Consider the following 19,985-nt stretch of genomic DNA (forward strand, 5'->3'; position numbering starts at 1 on the left):
TGATACTGTTTGACTGTGTAACAACTCCTGAATCTTTGACTGTACCTTGGATATCTTGTTCCGAGGTTAAAATACCTTCTCCAGACTTGAATCCAGTACAGCCCAATTTATGAGCCAACCGTGCCTCTGCAGACATGTTATTGTCTGTTGGAGATGGCACAGAAGCAATTCCTGCGATTGTGTCAGGATCAACAGGTCGTCGAGGTATGGAAAAATTCTTATACCCTGTTTGCGGAGATAAACTGCCATCACCACCATGATCTTGGTAAAAACCCTGGGGGCTGTGGCTAACCCAAAGGGCAGGGCCTGGAACTGAAAATGCTGCTGGACGATGTCGAACCTGAGATAACATTGATGGGACAGTGCTATAGGAACATATAGGTATGCATCCTGAATATCCAGGGATACCATATAATCCCTTGGTTCCATGGCCAAAACTATGGAGCGTAATGTCTCCATGTGGAACCTTGGTACCCAAATGTATTTGTTTAGCATTTTGAGATTGAGAATGGGTCAAAGACCCATTTGGCTTCTGAACCAAAAACAGGTTGGAGTAAAAACCCTGTCCTCATTGTGCAGGGGGTACTGGAACGACTACCCCTGACTGAAGCAATTTCTGAACTGTTTCTTGCAAGGCCCTTGCCTTTGCCTCCACCCAAGACGGGCTGGTGCAGAAGAACCTTCGAGGAGGATGCTTCTTGAAGGGGAAAACATAACCTAGAGATAATGCTTCTTGCACCCAAGTATCTGTTGTAGACTGCCGCCAAATCTGTGCAAACTGAAGAAGCCAGCCCCCTACTCTGGCCCATCAGGCTGATGGCTTATCTTCTGGTTTGGAAGCTGGCCCTCTGGTAGCCCAATGCTTCTTTGACTTACCAAACTTATTGTATTGGGGCTGCTTACGATCACCTTTTCCCTTCGCTTTTCCTTGCGACCGAAAAACTGGACCCTTAGGTTTGGGGTTATATGTGAAAGGAAACTTTACCTTCTTGGAGTCTGCTTCTGACTCCACAATATCTGTCAATTCTTTACCAAAAATAATATTTCCAGCAAAAGGCAAAGATTCCAAAACCTTTTTGGATTCTGAATCGGCTTTCCACGTACGTAACCAAAGTGCTCTGCGAGCAGCTATTGTTGAGGCTGATGCCCTAGAAGCAATAGTACCCATATCTATTGTCACTTCTTCCAAGAATACTGCAGCCTGTTTAATATGAGCTATATAGAATTTTTGTTCTCTAGAAGCTGAGAAACCATCCTCTTCCAGTGCATCAGCCCAGGCAGCCACTGCCTTTGCCATCCAAGCTGAAGCCATGGCTGGCCTTATGACTGCCCCAGACAGAGAAAATATGGTTTTCAGAAAACCATCCACTCTCCTATCTGTGACATCATTTAATGATGATGACGGTAAAGGCAATATAGATTATCACAATAATCAATTTACATGCGTATCTACTTTAGGAGCCACCTCCCTTTTTAAACAGTCCCCTGCTGGAAAAGGATAATTGGAATCCCACTTTTTGTGAATTCTATATTTTTTATTGGGTGTAGCCCAAGCCTCTTCCGTGATTTCCGTCAGCTAATCTGACCCTGGAAACTCAGTCTTAACTGTTTTGGAACGTTAAAAACCAAGGCACCTGTATTTAAACACAGGCTCTGCTGAATTCTCTAAGGATAGAATGGCCTTCATAGCTCTAATTAATTCAGCTATATCCACTGAGCGGAGACCCTCTTCCTCCTCTTCGTATGCCGAAGTAGAGTAAATTGAATTTTCATCTTCCGATGAATCATCTTGTGTAGCCTGTGAAGGTGAAGGTTTACTCACCATCGGTTTATCAGCTTGTCTTATACGAGAAGCTGCTGGGGGAAATGATATACCATAGGTAGGGAGCTGCATGTAAGGGTTAATCATGTACCCCATCCCTGGTAAAGAAGCTGTAGGAATTACCCGTTGAGCTATACTGGACAAGGTCTGTGCAAACATAGGCCAAGGTGGCTCCATCTGTACCTGATGTTGCACCGGGATCTGCCTTGCATTTTGCTGAAAAGCAAAAAATTTGCACACAAACCATCCTGAACCAGATCCTGAAAGGATAATACAGTTTTGCAAGACAAACATGATATGAGTGTTGGTGTTACTATAAGTGTACCTTCGTCACTTTTACCGTTTTTAGACATGATAAATAATCAGGACTTTCACAGTGTACAACAAAATTTGTGACTGTAATCACTTTAACCTTCTAAAGTGATATCAATCTGACCCTACCCATGCACCGGCATTGAGGATCAGAAGAAACAACTGACAAACATATATTAAAGTCAGCAATCACGCTAGCAGTCAGTCACATTATATATTAGTCATATGAGTACATTATCAACTACAAACACATTTTAAAGTATGTAGGAGTTATGTATGTAGGAGTTACTGAATCCTGTTTTACACAGATCTAACGTATTCAGACGCATTGCGAAGAAAACCACAGTAAATGTACAAAAACTCATATGCAATAGGCACTTAACTTAACTATTCATACTGAACAAGTAGATATAAATTTAGTGCTGTATAGTCCGTACTCAGTAGAGTGGGATACAGGGAGATAAAAACACAAAAGAAATAGCAGCGCTAAAATTGACATGCAAATAACTAGTGGATGGATAAGTGAAAAAAACAGTACAGAATTTATTAAAATTTAAGAAATTCACATATAAATTAATGCCATCATCACCATTTGAGAATTAAATATGGACTGAAGCATCAAACGTTTTTGTCAATCCCAACTTGACCTCATGGTGTTTGCACCCTCCCCTCATCAATAACTTGAGTACAAATGGTGGGAAGATTAAAGCACACTTTTAAACCTGGACGGAATGTTACCACAATTTCACCACTGGAGGTACAGTCCAAAAGGAAACCGGACACTTTTCGCATGGAATCAGATAAGTCCTCACCAGTCTTGCGGTGCCTTTAGATGGAAATGGTGTCCTGTCCTGGAGTGGAGGTGCAATGTCCCAAGGATGTTGCTGATCCGTTTGTCCAAGAAGAAGGGGGGTGGGTGGAAATAAAAGATGGTCACGTAGAGATGGCAGGTCACAGCACAGTGAGATGGCAGGTCACACCTACACGTTTCGCTGCTCAAGGGCAGCTTTTTCAAGGGATACAGGGAGACTCACCTCGCTTCCAGGATCGATCAATATGTTAGTGAACGCTGAGTGGATCCAGACGCTACTAGTGTACACTGTCGCTCCGGGAACCTATAGTGAACAAAGACGCACCGGTCACACAGCCCATGCTGCGACCAGGTCTACTCGCGGAACCGTCTGGGACGGACGTGAGGAAACAGTTCATGATGGGAGACTCGCCGGAAACTGGTCATGAAACGGTGGAGGGGCGACCAGGAGAGCGTCTAACTACCCCTGCTGACATCAACCCTAGGGATCGCGGCCTCATACTATTCCTGGTGCCTAAGATCCCTAAGGCCTAGCGCTGGTGCACCCGCGGTGGCAGCCGGGTCAGCTACTGTTTGGTAGTCTCCTCCAAATACAGTGCGGCTGTGTCCATATTCCTCTACTAAGTGGAATCTCTCCATGCTCCGGCCACAGCCTGGTAACATCTGCTGAACCTGCTAGTATATCCGACACAGACGAACCGCCGAAACTGCACTGTACTCGCGGTTAAGCGTTGTCGTGGCCCAGCGGAGAGTTGTTGGAGCGAATCTTTCTGAGCGCATAAGATGCTGTTCAGACAAGATCACTCAAAAACGTAGTAAGACTAAAAAATAACATAAGAAAGCTTAGGGCTGCTAAACGGAACAGCAGCCCTCTGACCATGGTCCGGCTCCTGCCGCACCAAACAAAAAACTGATTTGCCTGAGCCAGTAGGCGGGGATATATGGATGGGCCCGTTGCATCCTGGGAGCCCTGAAAGCTTTTGATCGCTTGGTGCCAATCCGCTGTCGCTCCATCATATCCCATTGTTATCCTGTGGATAACCTGTGGACCCTGCCTGAGAAAGTAAACTTTTTGACTATTACATGTAGGTGCCTTTCTAACCTGTTCAATACTTTGCCCCTGGTAACAAACAATTATTCAGGATCAAGGGATTATATAAATGCAGTACCAAATCGCTTTACCCCGGGGCTTAACACATTTTTCTAAAACCTAGCAGCCCCCCCCCCTCCCCCCAAAAAGAAAAAGAAAAAATGGACACCCTACCCTCACAAACATTACTGAGCAGCTTCCCCACCCCACCAAGCAAACCAACCCCCACGGCCACACAATCAGGGGGATACCTCCTTGCATACTAGCTCTCCACATCCACACTGCAGTGCAGCTACCCAAAAGCCAAACAACAACACTCCCCCCTCATGCGGCCACATTATTGAGCAGCTAAACCCCACGGGAAACCAACCCCCATGGCCACACAAATAAGGGGGTACCGCCAGGAAAACACTCCGCAGCCTCCCCCTGGGCACTCCTACCTACGATGCCGCAATCTTAGGCCACACATAGCCCTTCTTATTTGCGATCTCTATGCAGCCGGAGTTTGAAGACAGCAGACCGAGCAGGATGGGACAGTAGGCACAGCAGTCTGCGCAGGCTGGGACAGACACTCAGCACATGCACTCCTGTGCAAGAAATGTTCGCCACAATACAGGCACACCTCCAAAAATCTCTGCTGGGGCTATTGGGGCTGAAGAGGATCTGCTTCCTTCCTCCAAAATCTGGTATCCAGGCAGCAAAATCTAGGGGCCACGGCTACCTGGGATTTGTCGAGCTCTGCTTTACCCAGTACTCAGATGAACACTATTGATGGTGGTGAGGTAATTGTCATCCAGTCTGGTTTCATGTCTTATTCTTGATACATGGGAGGGATGCAGTCAATATACCAGCTGTCGGGATCCCAGCGTTCAGGAGACAAACGTCCGAATCCCAAGAGCCAGTAAAATACTGATGTCCAGAATCCTGACACATGATGGGCATTCACAGAACCTGTGGTGAGCGAAGCGAGCCACAGGGCCCAATGCGTGGCGAGCGCAGCAAGGTGACTCGCAGCTGGGATGCCGCTGTCGGTATATTGACAGCCGACATCCAGTCTGACGGTATATCATATGTAACCCACATGGGAAATGTATGGTGTGAAAGGAGTAAAACATATTATACTTCATATATGTCCCATATAATACAGACGTTGGACTGGGTGGATATCAAGGAGTGCTGTTACTGCTGTTACATACCTCTTCCAGTATACCTGATAAATTATGATACAGTGGTTAAGAGCTGCCATGAATTTATACTGCACATGAAAAAGACTGGGTTTCAAAAAAGACCAAAAAAAAAACCCCACAATATTTTTTCCTATATAACCTAAGTTTTGTTTTTTTGAGCAAAGACAATACTGCTCAAATAGGTAGCTATCTTATGATATATACAATAATAGCTGCACATGCTGTATCGTACTTGATTTCACAGAGATTAACATTTAAACTCCTGCCCTAATATTTTCTGAACTTGCTATGTGCTCATTACACCATACTACCCTGTGTACTCATAAGCTATGTATATGTTTGGTTGGCTCTGATATTTATGACAACCTATGTTGACAGGCTGTAACAGTAATGCGTTTTGAGTTATATTTAATACCGGTACTTGTTTTATAATATTACTCTAATATGTGCTAGTTTTTTAGATAGATTCAGAAGAAAAGTTAGGTTTTAATAATAACATACAGTTACCCTTACCTCTAGGGGAGCACTACCGGAACAATAGGAGATATTTTTATGTCCATACATTCACATGTTTTGTGAATATAGTATATCATATATGCAGCTTTCTGGGGCATGACAGAGATAATAAGATTTTACTCACCGGAAAATCTATTTCTCGTAGTCCGTAGTGGATGCTGGGACTCCGTAAGGACCATGGGGAATAGCGGCTCCGCAGGAGACTGGGCACAACTAAAGAAAGCTTTAGGACTACCTGGTGTGCACTGGCTCCTCCCTCTATGACCCTCCTCCAGACCTCAGTTAGGATACTGTGCCCGGAAGAGCTGACACAATAAGGAAGGATTTTGAATCCCGGGTAAGACTCATACTAGCCACACCAATCACACCGTATAACTCGTGATACTATACCCAGTTAACAGTATGAAATATAACTGAGCCTCTCAACGGATGGCTCAACAATAACCCCTTAGTTAACAATAACTATATACAAGTATTGCAGACAATCTGCACTTGGGATGGGCGCCCAGCATCCACTACGGACTACGAGAAATAGATTTACCGGTGAGTAAAATCTTATTTTCTCTGACGTCCTAAGTGGATGCTGGGACTCCGTAAGGACCATGGGGATTATACCAAAGCTCCCAAACGGGCGGGAGAGTGCGGATGACTCTGCAGCACCGAATGAGCAAACTCTAGGTCCTCCTCAGCCAGGGTATCAAACTTGTAAAATTTAGCAAATGTGTTTGACCCCGACCAAGTAGCTGCTCGGCAAAGTTGTAAAGCCGAGACCCCTCGGGCAGCCGCCCAAGAAGAGCCCACCTTCCTCGTGGAATGGGCTTTCACTGATCTAGGATGCGGCAATCCAGCCGCAAAATGTGCAAGCCGAATCGTACTACAAATCCAGCGAGCAATAGTCTGCTTTGAAGCAGGAGCACCCAGCTTGTTGGGTGCATACAGGATAAATAGCGAGTCAGTTTTTCTGACACTAGCTGTCCTGGAAACATAAATTTTCAGGGCCCTGACTACGTCCAACAACTTGGAATCCTCCAAGTCCTTAGTAGCCGCAGGCACTACAATAGGTTGGTTCAAATGAAAAGCTGATACTATCTTAGGGAGAAACTGGGGACGAGTCCTCAATTCTGCCTTATCCATTTGAAAAATCAGATAAGGGCTTTTATATGACAAAGCCGCCAATTCTGACACACGCCTGGCCGAAGCCAAGGCCAACAGCATGACCACTTTCCACGTGAGATATTTCAAATCCACGGTTTTTAGTGGCTCAAACCAATGTGACTTTAGGAAATCCAACACCACGTTGTGATCCCAAGGTGCCACTGGAGGCACAAAAGGGGGCTGAATATGCAGCACTCCCTTAACAAATGTCTGAACATCAGGCAGTGAAGCCAGTTCTTTCTGGAAGAAAATCGACAGAGCCGAAATCTGGACCTTAATGGAACCCAATTTTAGGCCCATAGTCACCCCTGACTGTAGGAAGTGCAGAAAACGGCCCAACTGAAATTCCTCCGTTGGGCCTTCCTGGCCTCACACCACGCAACATATTTTCGCCATATGCGGTGATAATGGTTTGCGTTCACTTCTTTCCTAGCTTTAATCAGCGTAGGGATGACTTCCTCCGGAATGCCCTTTTCCTTCAGGATCCGGCGTTCAACCGCCATGCCGTCAAACGCAACCGCGGTAAGTCTTGGAACAGACAGGGCCCCTGCTGCAGCAGGTCCTGTCTGAGCGGCAGAGGCCATGGGTCCTCTGATCATTTTTTGAAGTTCTGGGTACCAAGCTCTTCTTGGCCAATCCGGAACCACGAGTATAGTTCTTACTCCTCTCCTTCTTATTATTCTCAGTACCTTTGGTATGAGAGGCAGAGGAAGGAACACATACACCGACTGGTACCCCCACGGTGTTACCAGAGCGTCCACAGCTATCGCCTGAGGGTCCCTTGACCTGGCGCAATATCTTTTTAGCTTTTTGTTGAGGCGGGACGCCATCATGTCCACCTGTGGCCTTTCCCAATGGTGTACAATCATTTTGAAGACTTCTGGATGAAGTCCCCACTCTCCCGGGTGGAGGTCGTGCCTGCTGAGAAAGTCTGCTTCCCAGTTGTCCACTCCGGAAATGAACACTGCTGACAGTGCTAACACGTGATTTTCCGCCCATCGGAAAATCCTTGTGGCTTCTGCCATCGCCATCCTGCTTCTTGTGCTGCCCTGTTGGTTTACATGGGCGACCGCCGTGATGTTGTCTGACTGGATCAACACCGGCTGGTGTTGAAGCAGGGGTCTAGCCTGACTTAGGGCATTGTGAATGGCCCTTAGTTCCAGAATATTTATGTGTAGGGAAGTCTCCTGACTCGACCATAGTCCTTGGAAGTTTCTTCCCTGTGTGACTGCCCCCCAGCCTCGAAGGCTGGCATCCGTGGTCACCAGGACCCAGTCCTGTATGCCGAATCTGCGGCCCTCTAGAAGATGAGCACTCTGCAGCCACCACAACAGCGACACCCTGGCCCTTGGAGACAGGGTTATCAGCCGATGCATCTGAAGATGCGATCCCGTCCAAGAGGTCCCACTGAAAAGTTCTTGCATGGAACCTGCCGAATGGAACTGCTTCGTAGGAAGCTACCATTTTTTCCAGGACTCGCGTGCAGTGATGCACCGACACCTGTTTTGGTTTCAGGAGGCCTCTGACTAGAGATGACAGCTCCTTGGCTTTCTCCTGCGGGAGAAACACTTTTTTCTGTTCTGTGTCCAGAACCATCCCCAGGAACAGTAGATGCATCGTAGGAACCAGCTGCGACTTTGGAATATTCAGAATCCAGCCGTGCTGTTGTAGCACTTCCCGAGATAGTGCAACTCTGACAAACAACTGCTCCCTGGACCTCGCCTTTATAAGGAGATTGTCCAAGTACTGGATAATTCTTTCGGCCATTACCTTGGTAAATACCCTCGGTGCCGGGGACAGACCAACGGCAACGTCTGGAATTGGTAATGACAATTCTGTACCACAATTTTGAGGTACTCCTGGTGAGGAGGGTAAATAGGGACATGCAGGTAAGCATCCTTGATGTCCAGTGATACCATGAAATTCTCCAGGCTTGCAATAATCGCCCTGAGCGATTCCATTTTGAACTTGAACCTTCGTATATAAGTGTTCAAGGATTTCAATTTTAGAATGGGTCTCACCGAACCGTCTGCTTTCGGTACCACAACATTTTTGGAATAGTAACCCCGGCCTTGTTGAAGGAGGGGTACCTTGATTTCACCTGCTGGAAGTACAGCTTGTGAATTGCCGCCAGTACTAACTCCCTATATCCGAGGGCAGCAGGCAAGGCTGATGTGAGGTAACGGCGAGGGGGAGTCGCCTCGAACTCCAGCTTGTATCCCTGTGATACTACTTGCAGAACCCAGTGATTCACCTGTGGGCAAGCCCACTGGTCCCTGAAGTTCCCGAGACGCGCCCCCACCGCACCTGTCTGTGGAGCCCCAGCGTCATGCTGTGGACTCAGAGGAAGCGGGGGAAGATTTTTGATCCTGGGAACTGGCTGTCTGTGCAGCTTTTTCCTTCTTCCCTTGTGCAGAAAGGAAGCGCCTTTGGCCCCCTTGCTTTTCTGAAGCCGAAAGGACTGTACCCCATAATACAGTGCTTTCTTAGGGTGTGAGGAAACCTGAGGTAGAAATTTTTCTTCCCAGCTGTTGCTGTGGATACAAGGTCCCAGAGACCATCCCCAAACAATTCCTCACCCTTATAAGGCAGAATCTCCATGTGCCTTTTAAAGTCAACATCACCTGTCCACTGCCGGGTCTCTAATACCCTCCTGGCAGAATGGACCTTGCATTAATTCTGGACGCCAGCCGGCAAATATCCCTCTGTGCATCCCTCATATATAAGACTACGTCTTTAATATGCTCTATGTTAGCACCATATTCTCCCTGTCTAGTGTATTAATATTATCTGACAGGGTATCAGACCACGCTGCAGCAGCACTATTCATGCTGAGGCAATTGCAGGTCTCAGTATAATACCCGAGTGTGTATATACAGACTTCAGGATAGCCTCCTGCTTTTTATCAGCAGGCTCCTTCAAAGTGGCCGTATCCTAAGACGGCAGTGCCACCTTTTATGACAAACGTGTGAGCGCCTTATCCACCCTAGGGGATATCTCCCAACGTGACCTATCCTCTGGCGGGAAAGGGTACGCCAGCAGTAATTTTTTTGAAATTACCAGTTTCTTATCGGGGGAACCCACGCTTCTTCACACACTTCATTCACTCATCTGATGGGGGAACAAAACACCGGCTGCTTTTTCTCCCCAAACATAAAAACCCTTTTATGTGGTACTTGGGTTAATGTCAGAAATGTGTAACACAATTTTTATTGCCGAGATCATGCAACGGATGTTCCTAGTGGATTGTGTATATGTCTCAACCTCGTCGACACTGGAGTCAGACTCCGTGTCGACATCTGTGTCTGCCATCTGAGGTAACGGGCGTTTTTTGAGCCCCTGATGGCCTTTGAGACGCCTGGGCAGGCGCGGGCTGAGAAGCCGGCTGTCTCACAGCTGTTACGTCATCCAGCCTTTTATGTAAGGAGTTGACACTGTCGGTTAATACCTTCCACCTATCCATACACTCTGGTGTCGGCCCCACAGGGGGCGACATCCCATTTATCGGCATCTGCTCCGCCTCCACATAAGCCTCCTCATCAAACATGTCGACACAGCAGTACCGACACACTCCCACACACACAGGGAATGCTCTGACTGAGGACAGGACCCCACACAGCCCTTTGGGGAGACAGAGAGAGAGTATGCCAGCACACACCAGAGCGCTATATAATGTAGGGATAAACACTATCACTGAGTGAATTTTCCCCAATAGCTGCTTGTATAAACAATATTGCGCCTAAATTTAGTGCCCCCCCTCTCTTTTTAACCCTTTGAGCCTGAAAACTACAGGGGAGAGCCTGGGGAGCTGTCTTCCAGCTACACTGTGAAGAGAAAATGGCGCCAGTGTGCCGAGGGAGATAGCTCCGCCCCTTTTTCGCGGACTTTTCTCCCGCTTTTTTATGGATTCTGGCAGGGGTAATTATCACATATATAGCCTCTGGGGCTATATATTGTGATTATTTTGCCAGCCAAGGTGTTTTTATTGCTGCTCAGGGCGCCCCCCCCCAACGCCCTGCACCCTCAGTGACCGGAGTGTGAAGTGTGTATGAGGAGCAATGGCGCACAGCTGCAGTGCTGTGCGCTACCTTGGTGAAGACTGAAGTCTTCTGCCGCCGATTTTCCGGACCATCTTCATGCTTCTGGCTCTGTAAGGGGGACGGCGGTGCGGCTCCGGGAACGAACACCAAGGACGGGTCCTGCGGTCGATCCCTCTGGAGCTAATGGTGTCCAGTAGCCTAAGAAGCCCAAGCTAGCTGCAAGCAGGTAGGTTCGCTTCTTCTCCCCTTAGTCCCTCGTTGCAGTGAGCCTGTTGCCAGCAGGTCTCACTGTAAAATAAAAAACCTAACATATACTTTCTTTCTAGGAGCTCAGGAGAGCCCCTAGTGTGCATCCAGCTCGGCCGGGCACAGAAATCTAACTGGGGTCTGGAGGAGGGGCATAGAGGGAGGAGCCAGTGCACACCAGATAGTACCTAATCTTTCTTTTAGAGTGCCCAGTCTCCTGCGGAGCCCGTCTATTCCCCATGGTCCTTACGGAGTTCCCAGCATCCACTAGGACGTCAGAGAAAAAGGGTGTGGCATAACAAAAAGTGGGCGTGGTATAACAACAACAAAAAGGGACGAAGCCTTGCTGCACAGAGTGTAATGACTGCCTCACACGAAATAACACATTGGCCCCCACAGGTAAAAACCTCAAACACATATGCCCCCACAGTGCCAGATACACATGCCCCCACAGTGCCATGTGCCCACAGTGCCAGATATGCCACCACAGTGCCAGATACAGATATTCCCCCACAGTGCCATGTGCCCACAGTGCCAGATATGTCCCCACAGTGCCAGATACACATGCCCCCACAGTGCCATGTGCCCACAGTGCCAGATATGCCCCCACAGTGCCAGATACACATGCCCCCACAGTGCCATGTGCCCACAGTGCCAGATATGCCCCCACAGTGCCATGTGCCCACAGTGCCAGATATGCCCCCACAGTGCCAGATTACAGATATGCCCCCAGTGCCAGATATGCCCCCACAGTGCCAGATATGCCCCCAGTGCCATGTGCCCACAGTGCCAGATATGCCCCCACAGTGCCATGTGCCCACAGTGCCAGATATGCCCCCACAGTGCCAGATACACATGCCCCCACAGTGCCATGTGCCCACAGTGCCAGATATGCCCCCACAGTGCCAGATTACAGATATGCCCCCACAGTGCCAGATATGCCCCCACAGTGCCAGATATGCCCCCACAGTGCCATGTGCCCACAGTGCCAGATATGCCCTCACAGTGCCATGTGCCCACAGTGCCAGATATGCCCCCACAGTGCCAGATAGATATGCCCCCACAGTGCCAGATATGCCCCCACAGTGCCAGATATGCCCCCACAGTGCCATGTGCCCACAGTGCCAGATATGCCCTCACAGTGCCATGTGCCCACAGTGCCAGATATGCCCCCACAGTGCCAGATATGCCCCCACAGTGCCAGATATGCCCCCACAGTGCCAGATAGATATGCCCCCACAGTGCCATGTGCCCACAGTGCCAGATATGCCCCCACAGTGCCAGATATGCCCCCACAGTGCCAGATACAGATATGCCCCCACAGTGCCAGATATGCCCCCACAGCGCCAGATTACAGATATTCCCCCACAGTGCCAGATATGCCCCCACAGTGCCAGATATGCCCCCACAGTGCCTTGTGCCCGCAGAACCAGATATGCCCCCAGTGCCACATATGACCCCACAGTGCCAGATATGCCCCACATTGCCAGATATGCCCCCACTGAGCCATGTGCCCACAATGCCAGATATGCCCCCATAGAAGGGCTCACCGTTGCTGTGTGGAGAGCGCAGCGCGCGCTTCTCCTGTCTGCCGCCCTGCTTCTCAGTCTAATCTCCGGCGGTGACGGCAGCGTGTATAGCTCAAATCAGGCGCCGGTCCGCGAGCTCTCATTGGCTAACGAACCGGCACCTGATTTGAGCTATACACTCCGCCGTCACTGCCGGAGACCAGACAGAGGGGCAGGGCGGCAGGCAGGAGAGACGCGGCTTCGGGTGGCTGGGCGGCGGATCGCGATCGACTGGTCGCATGTCCGCGATCGACCAGTCGATCGCGATCGGCTGTTTGGCCACCCCTGCTTTAAAAGATCTTGGATTCAAACTTTTTTCACTACACCAATGAATATAGGCTTGCCATATTCGATGATAAATACAAGCTGAAGGTTTTCTTGCTTTAAGCATAGTTTGAATTACTTTTTTGTAAAATCATCTAGCTTCTAGGATAGAGGTTTCAACAGCCACGCCGTCAAAGACAGACGACCCAGATGGCTGTGACAACAAGGATTAGCAGATCTGGACGTTGAGGGAGCAGTATTGGTGCTTCCACGGACATCCTTAGTAGATCTGTATACCAATGCCTTCTTGGCCAAGCTGGAGCTATTAGAATTATGTCTCCCTTTGCTTGCTTTATCTTCCTCACTACTCTGGGTAACAGAGATTGGAGGGAACAGATATGCCAGATGAAATTTCCATTTTACTGACAGTGCGTCTACAAAGATCCCTCCGGGGTCCTTTGTTCTTGATCCGTACCTCGGAACTTTGTTGTTTAGACGAGATGTCATGAGGTCTATCTCTGGCAGACCCCATCTGTTCACTATAGTCTGAAACACTTCTGGGTGTAATGCCCATTCGGTTTCCTGAATGGTGTGTCGACTGAGAAAATCCGCTTCCCAGTTCAGTACACCTGGAACAAACACTGCTGACAATGCTGGAAGATGGAGTTCTGCCCGCCTTAGTATGGGAGTTACTTCCTTCATCAATCTTTTGCTGTGAGTTCCTACCTGATGATTGAGGTACGCTACTGCTGTTGCATTGTCTGAGCGAATCTGGACTGGTCTTCCTTGCAGACTGTCCTTTGCCTGAACTAGAGCCATATAAATGGCCCATATTTCCAACAGATTTATTGGCAGGCGACTTTCCCTTATGGTCCATTTTCCCTGGAACCAAAGGCTTTCGAGTACCGCTCCCCAGCCTTGAAGAATGGCATCTGTTGTCAGGACTTGCCATTCTTTTATCCAAAAGGGTCTCCCCTTGTTTAAATGGTCCCTCTGTAGCCACCAAGCTAGAGACCTTCTTACGTTTACCGGAAACCTTATCATCTGTTTTTTTTATTGTCTGATGATTTCGGTTCCATTTGGTCAGAATAAGGTGCTGTAGTGGTCTGGAGTGGAACTGTGCATATTCCACCATGTCGAAGGTTGACACCATCAGACCCAACAGTCGCATTGCTGCATGGACTGACATTGTCTGAGTGTGCAACGCTTCCTGAGCCATGACCTGCACCTTGGCTATCTTTTTCTCTGGTAAGAAAATTCTCTGAAGGCCTGAATCCAATATGGCCCCCAAATGAACCATCCGCTGTGATGGATTCAGAGACGACTTTTCCCAGTTTATGAGCCACATGTGTCTTTGTAGACAAACTACTGTCTGTTGAAGATGGCTCAAAAGTAATTCCTGCGAATGTGCTAGGATTAAAAGGTCGTCGAGGTATGGAAATATTCTTATCCCCTGCTTGCGGAGATAAGCTGCCATAACCACCATAATTTTGGTAAACACCCTGGGTGCTGTTGCTAGCCCGAAGGGCAAGGCCTGGAACTGAAAATGTTGCTGGAGGATGGCAAACCTGAGGTAACATTGATGAGACCGTGCTATAGGCACATGTAGGTAAGCATCCTGTATATCCAGGTATACCATGTAATCTCCTGGTTCCATAGCCAACACTATAGAGCGTAACGTCTCCATGTGGAACCTTGGAATCCAAATGTATTTGTTTAACATTTTGAGATTGAGAATTGGTTACTTGTAGAGGCTACTGGAACCAAACCATAGGAAGGGAGCTGCATGTATGGGTTAATAGTATAACCTATTCCCTGGGGTGGAGGTGCAGGAGTCAATCTGTCTGCTATTGAAGACAAAGTCTGCGCAAACATACTCCATGGTGGCTCTATTGGTTGTTGCACCAATTCCTGCTTTTTACTTTGCTGAAAAGCAAAACAGTTTGCACATAACCCCTCATAAGTGACCAACTGGCCTATTCCAATTAACCCTGTTTTACAAGATAAACATGTTAAGGATGTAGGAGTGCCTGATAAGTTTTCCTCGTCACTTTTGCCGCTCACAGACATGGTAATAATCTGTTTTTAGGACTACACAATTTGTGACTGAAAATCACCCATATATAAATATATAGAAGTGAGATCAATCTGACCACAACCGTGCACCTGAATTGAGGTTCAGAACAGAACTGACAACATATAAAAGTCAGCACACATACTAGCAGTCAGTCACATGTTAAAACATTAAACATTGTCATATGAGAATACAATCACCATCATAATAACTTACAAGTAAGTAGGAAAATTGTATTTCTGTTTTTAACCAGTTTTTCAGACATGACATATGCAGAAAACAACAGTAATATACAGGCCTTATATGCAATATGTGCCAAAAATTAACAATTCATACTAACAAGTTGAGCGAATTTTTAGTACTATATAACCCATTTCTCCATAGAGTGGGATACAGGGAGACTCACCACACTTCCATATCCATCAATACGCTCGCAAGACGCTGAGTGGATTCAGACGCCACTGGTGTACACTGCCGATCCGATAACTGATGAGAGACACGGGCGCTCACTAACGGACACAGACGCTCAGTGAATGCTACGTGTATGCAGACGCTATAGCCTGCGACTCGGTCTAGGCGGCAACTCTAGTGTACACAACCGCAGCATCTAAGCTGCGACCAAGTACCCTCGTGGTAGCGTCTGAGACAGAAGTGAGGTCATTAGTTCATGGACGGGAGACGCACGGAAACTGGTCATGAACTTGGGGGAGGGGCGGCCAGGAGAGCGTCTAATTCCCCCTGTTGACTTAAACTCTAAGGATCGCGGCCTCAACCTAGTCCTGGCGCCTATGATCCCTAAAGCATAGCACTGTTGCGCGTAAGAGTGGCGGCGCATCAACACACTGTTTGTAGCTGTGTCCGGAACCCCTAGTAAGAGGAAACCGATGCCTTACCTTCTCCCCATGCTTCAGCCACAGCCTGGTTACGTCTGCTGGACCTGCTAGAATCATCCGACACAGACGCCCGTCGAGACAGCACTATACCGCGAAGGTAAGCGTTGTTGCGACCCGGTGGAGAGTTGTTGGAGCGACTCTTTCTAGTATGCGTTTAAGACGCTGTTAAGAAAAGTCACTTAAAAAAAAAAAACATAGTAAGACTATAAAAAAATAATAATAAAAGCTTCAGGCTGCTATTAACAGCAGCCTAGTGACCATGGTCCGGCTCCTGCTGCACCAAACAAAAAACTGATTTGACTGAGTCAGTGGGCGGGATTATATGGAGAAGCCCCGATGCATCCTGGGAGGCCAGAAAGCTTGTGACCGTTTGGTGCCATTTCCGCTGTTGCTCCGGCATATCCCAATGTTATCCTGTGGATAATCTGTGGACCCAGCCAGAGAAAATGCAGTTTCAGTGTAGTGGAAGCACACACTGACTCAGGAATTGTCCACTATAGTTTATTTCATCAGGATGATCGCAGACCAGTAAGTATCATACAGTATTTGTTCACGGCCCTGTCATGTTGCCCTGCCCTGTCATGCAGATAAATGGCCCAGTCTTTTATACCTTAGATTCCTCCTCCCCCTCCCAGACTAACAGGCAAGCGACACACCCACCCTGCATTCTTAACCACTTGCCTGGCATGGTCACATCAGATGCGACCATACCAGCAAGTGCTTTATCTGACCTGGTCGCACAGGATGCGACCAGTCAGATAAACAGTGTTACCAGCTGCAAAGAAGGGAAACTCTGCCTCCCTGCACCCCTCCCCTGAGTGTTGCCGTGCTGTCGATCACTGCTGATTAAGTGGTTAAGGAAGTCTCTCCCAGGTGTTCTGGTTGATCAGCTATATGCTTTAAGCTGCAGCAGACTGCAGGGGAGAGGTGCAGGTAAGACACACATTTTCTATTCTCCAAATATAGGACTTCCCTGGGTAATTTACTGCAGGCTAATTGATCTCCCGGAGCTATCCCATTAGCCTCAGGCACCTTTTAGTAAGCTCAAAAAAAGCCAGATAATTTGCTTTTTTTCATAGTCGCAACAGCAAAAACACATAAGTTCATGAACTTATCACAGATTCTATGTGCTTTCATCTGAAAATAGATAAGTTTTTGGCTACAAAACACGGGTACTAATTGAATTGCCTGGTAAAAAAAAATATTGCATCAATAGAGAAAAAAATTCAAAAAAAGTCCAGTTTTTCACGGCCGAAAAATTATCGTGCTTAATTTAATTTCCCCCTGTAAGTGATAGGGTTAGGCTAAATAAAATATATTCATCAGAAGTCTCCTTGTCAACAATGGCTAATGCAGATATTATAATTATTTTTTTAATTGCAATCTACTTTTAAGATAGCACAGTGAAACTTTTACATTTTTGTTTCTGACATTCCAATTTGGACTTCTGTAGGAAAGACCCCAACTTTGATTTGTAAAGGTTAAAAACAAAGAGAAAGAGTAAAAGTGTTCTTTTTATAATGGTCAATAAATGTTCTGTGACAGGAATGCTGAGGTGGACCTTACACAAGAGCTTGGATCGGAACCCGGCCATTGGGAATATTATGGTGGGAGTTCTCATTAAGGAGCTGGAGAAGGTATGTTTATGACAGTAACTTCTTTTTCTCGGTAGCATAAGTGGAAAACCATTAAACCACGCTAAACCTCTTTGTATGTACTGTGCTAAACTAAGTCAAAATTATCTATGGGAAATTATTACCACTTTTCTGTTAAATGTACTATAGTACTATGTACTATAGATCCTAACTGTATATTATATTTTCGAATTGTATTTGACAAATGTAAATATGAAATGATGACCAAATAAAAAGTTTATGTGTGTATATGTTTATATAAAACAAATACTGTACACATCCCAATCTAATTTGTTTTACTCTAGGTCTAGGGAGATTGATTGTATGGCAAATGGCAGTTAACAGCCACAAAAAGTCTCCAATAATTTAAGAAAACTCATACCCAATAATGTTACATTTGCCACTGAGCAACACTCTTCCAGCTGCTGTACTGTGAGAGGATTGAGAGGATTGTCCCATCTCAACAAAATTAGCGGCAGATCTCAGGGAAGAGATAAAGGTATTTTAGGACGTGAAGGCAAACAAGGGCATCCCTGCTGAGCTTTCCACAAACAAGTGGTGCTGACTCTTGTTTCTAAGTACTGTACATACAGGCAAACAACATATGTTTAGAATGCAAGGGAGAAAATGGCCTGGGTAGGTTACTGCTCACAAAAAAACCCCACGTACAGTAGCCTCTAATGCCTCTCTTAACAAAAAGTCACACTGCCCTAAATCATACATACAGAACACTACATTACACACATTACAACACTGGGCTTTTTAACACTTTCTAACTTAAACCTTATACTAAAAAACACAGACATACTTTCTATTATATATTTACTGTGGCCAATAGTAGTCACTTTTTTTAGCCTTAAAAAAACAACAACCGCATGAGTAACCGTGTGAGTTAGTCACAAACATGTGTCACCAAAGCACATATTCTGTTTCCATATCGGCAACTAGGCGTAGTACTCCATAGTGGTGGGCTTTGGGGTTTGTAGCTGAACAGTAATTCCTAAGAGCTTAGAGCTTGTGCCAGGACGATGTGGGGTTAGTTTATGGGATAGATTACATGCAGATTAGTCAATTCTTTGTCACTAAAATGAGTACTGCTGAAAAACAGGAAGAACAAAACAAAGTGCGGTAACGTCCAGATTGCATTTAACTCCAACTTTGCCAAACACCTATAAAAAAATAAATAAAAAAAACACCTTATCCAGAATATATATTTGAACCACCCTGGAAGAGATTTGTGTAGCTCCCATCATTAGAGACTTTTGGTAAATGCAGATGCAAGATGGCAGACAGGCCAAGAGTGGTGACTTGCATTTATGTTTTCACACTACCACAGGTCACAGTCATGATGTAACTAATCCAACAATCCACAATTCTCTCTACCATTATATTTCCATTTTTCATACTTGTAGAAAAATCATATACTCGGTGTGTAATACTTTCAAGCTTGAGGTGTGTCTTATCATACCCAATGTGCTCTCTCCTTGTAACCAAGTATGCCAAGCTTTAATGGCTGACAAAGAAGTGTCACAAAAAGCTCTAGATACCGCCACTAAGTTACCACCTATTTTAACTAAAAAGTCGCACAAGTATATTTTCTGCACACTTCATAGACTGACATCAATTCAGAGGCGGATTTAGGGGCCAGCCCGCCCCTAGGCACAACATTATTGGCCACACCCCCTCCCCCTCCCTTCAGGCATGTTCATTAAAAGGTACCCACTGGCCACTGCACCTTCCTTGCATCCATGGTTTGTCAATTCACGCTATCATTTATTAATATTTTTTTTAATTACAGTATATTATTTCCTTTTATTTTAAAGTAGATATAATGTTCTATTTGTGCTACTCAATAAGGCTTTGATCAATTAGAACCACATATACCTACTCACATGCTCATAAAGGGCATTATTCAGAGTTTCACGTAGCTCCGAATGCAGACAGATCAAGGCCTCAAGGCACACCACCAATGCAGGTATTCAGTGATATCCAGGCTTCAGTACAGATGGTTAAATCAAAATAACTAATATTGTCACCTGTGCTCAACCATGTATATATCTAAAACCTGGACAGATAGTGGCCCCCATTTATCAAGCTTTGGAGAGTGATAAATAGCATGGTGATAAAGTACCAACCAATCAGCTCCCAACTTCCATGTCACAGGCTGTGTTTGAAAAATGACAGTTAGGCGCTGATTGGTTGGTACTTTATCACCGTGCTATTTATCACTCTACAAGGCTTGATAAATCTGGACCAGTGTGCCTTGAGGACCGAGGTCTGGATTGCTTGGTATACAGTGTGCATACGCATCTTTGTGTATGCACAGGAAATTCTATGGGGTATATTCAATTGAAGTCGAAAGCTGCCGTCTGT

General features: G+C 46.4%; 1 protein-coding gene and 1 long non-coding RNA gene across 4 annotated transcripts in view; one reads left to right on the forward strand and one right to left on the reverse strand.

Moving 5' to 3' along the window:
* LOC135056192 (uncharacterized) overlaps window positions 1-19,985 on the reverse strand; it is a 416,825-nt gene that overhangs the window by 275,946 nt on the left and 120,894 nt on the right. The gene's annotated exons all lie outside the window — the stretch shown is intronic.
* Window positions 1-19,985, forward strand: part of PIK3R6 (phosphoinositide-3-kinase regulatory subunit 6) — a 119,164-nt gene that overhangs the window by 6,218 nt on the left and 92,961 nt on the right. Inside the window, exon 3 of the mRNA XM_063961048.1 lies at window positions 17,524-17,615. Coding sequence (XP_063817118.1) covers window positions 17,524-17,615 — 92 coding nt within the window. The remainder of the gene's footprint in view (window positions 1-17,523; window positions 17,616-19,985) is intronic.

Source organism: Pseudophryne corroboree, chromosome 3, assembly GCF_028390025.1.
Source record: "Pseudophryne corroboree isolate aPseCor3 chromosome 3, aPseCor3.hap2, whole genome shotgun sequence".
Classification (NCBI taxonomy): Eukaryota; Metazoa; Chordata; class Amphibia; order Anura; family Myobatrachidae; genus Pseudophryne; species Pseudophryne corroboree.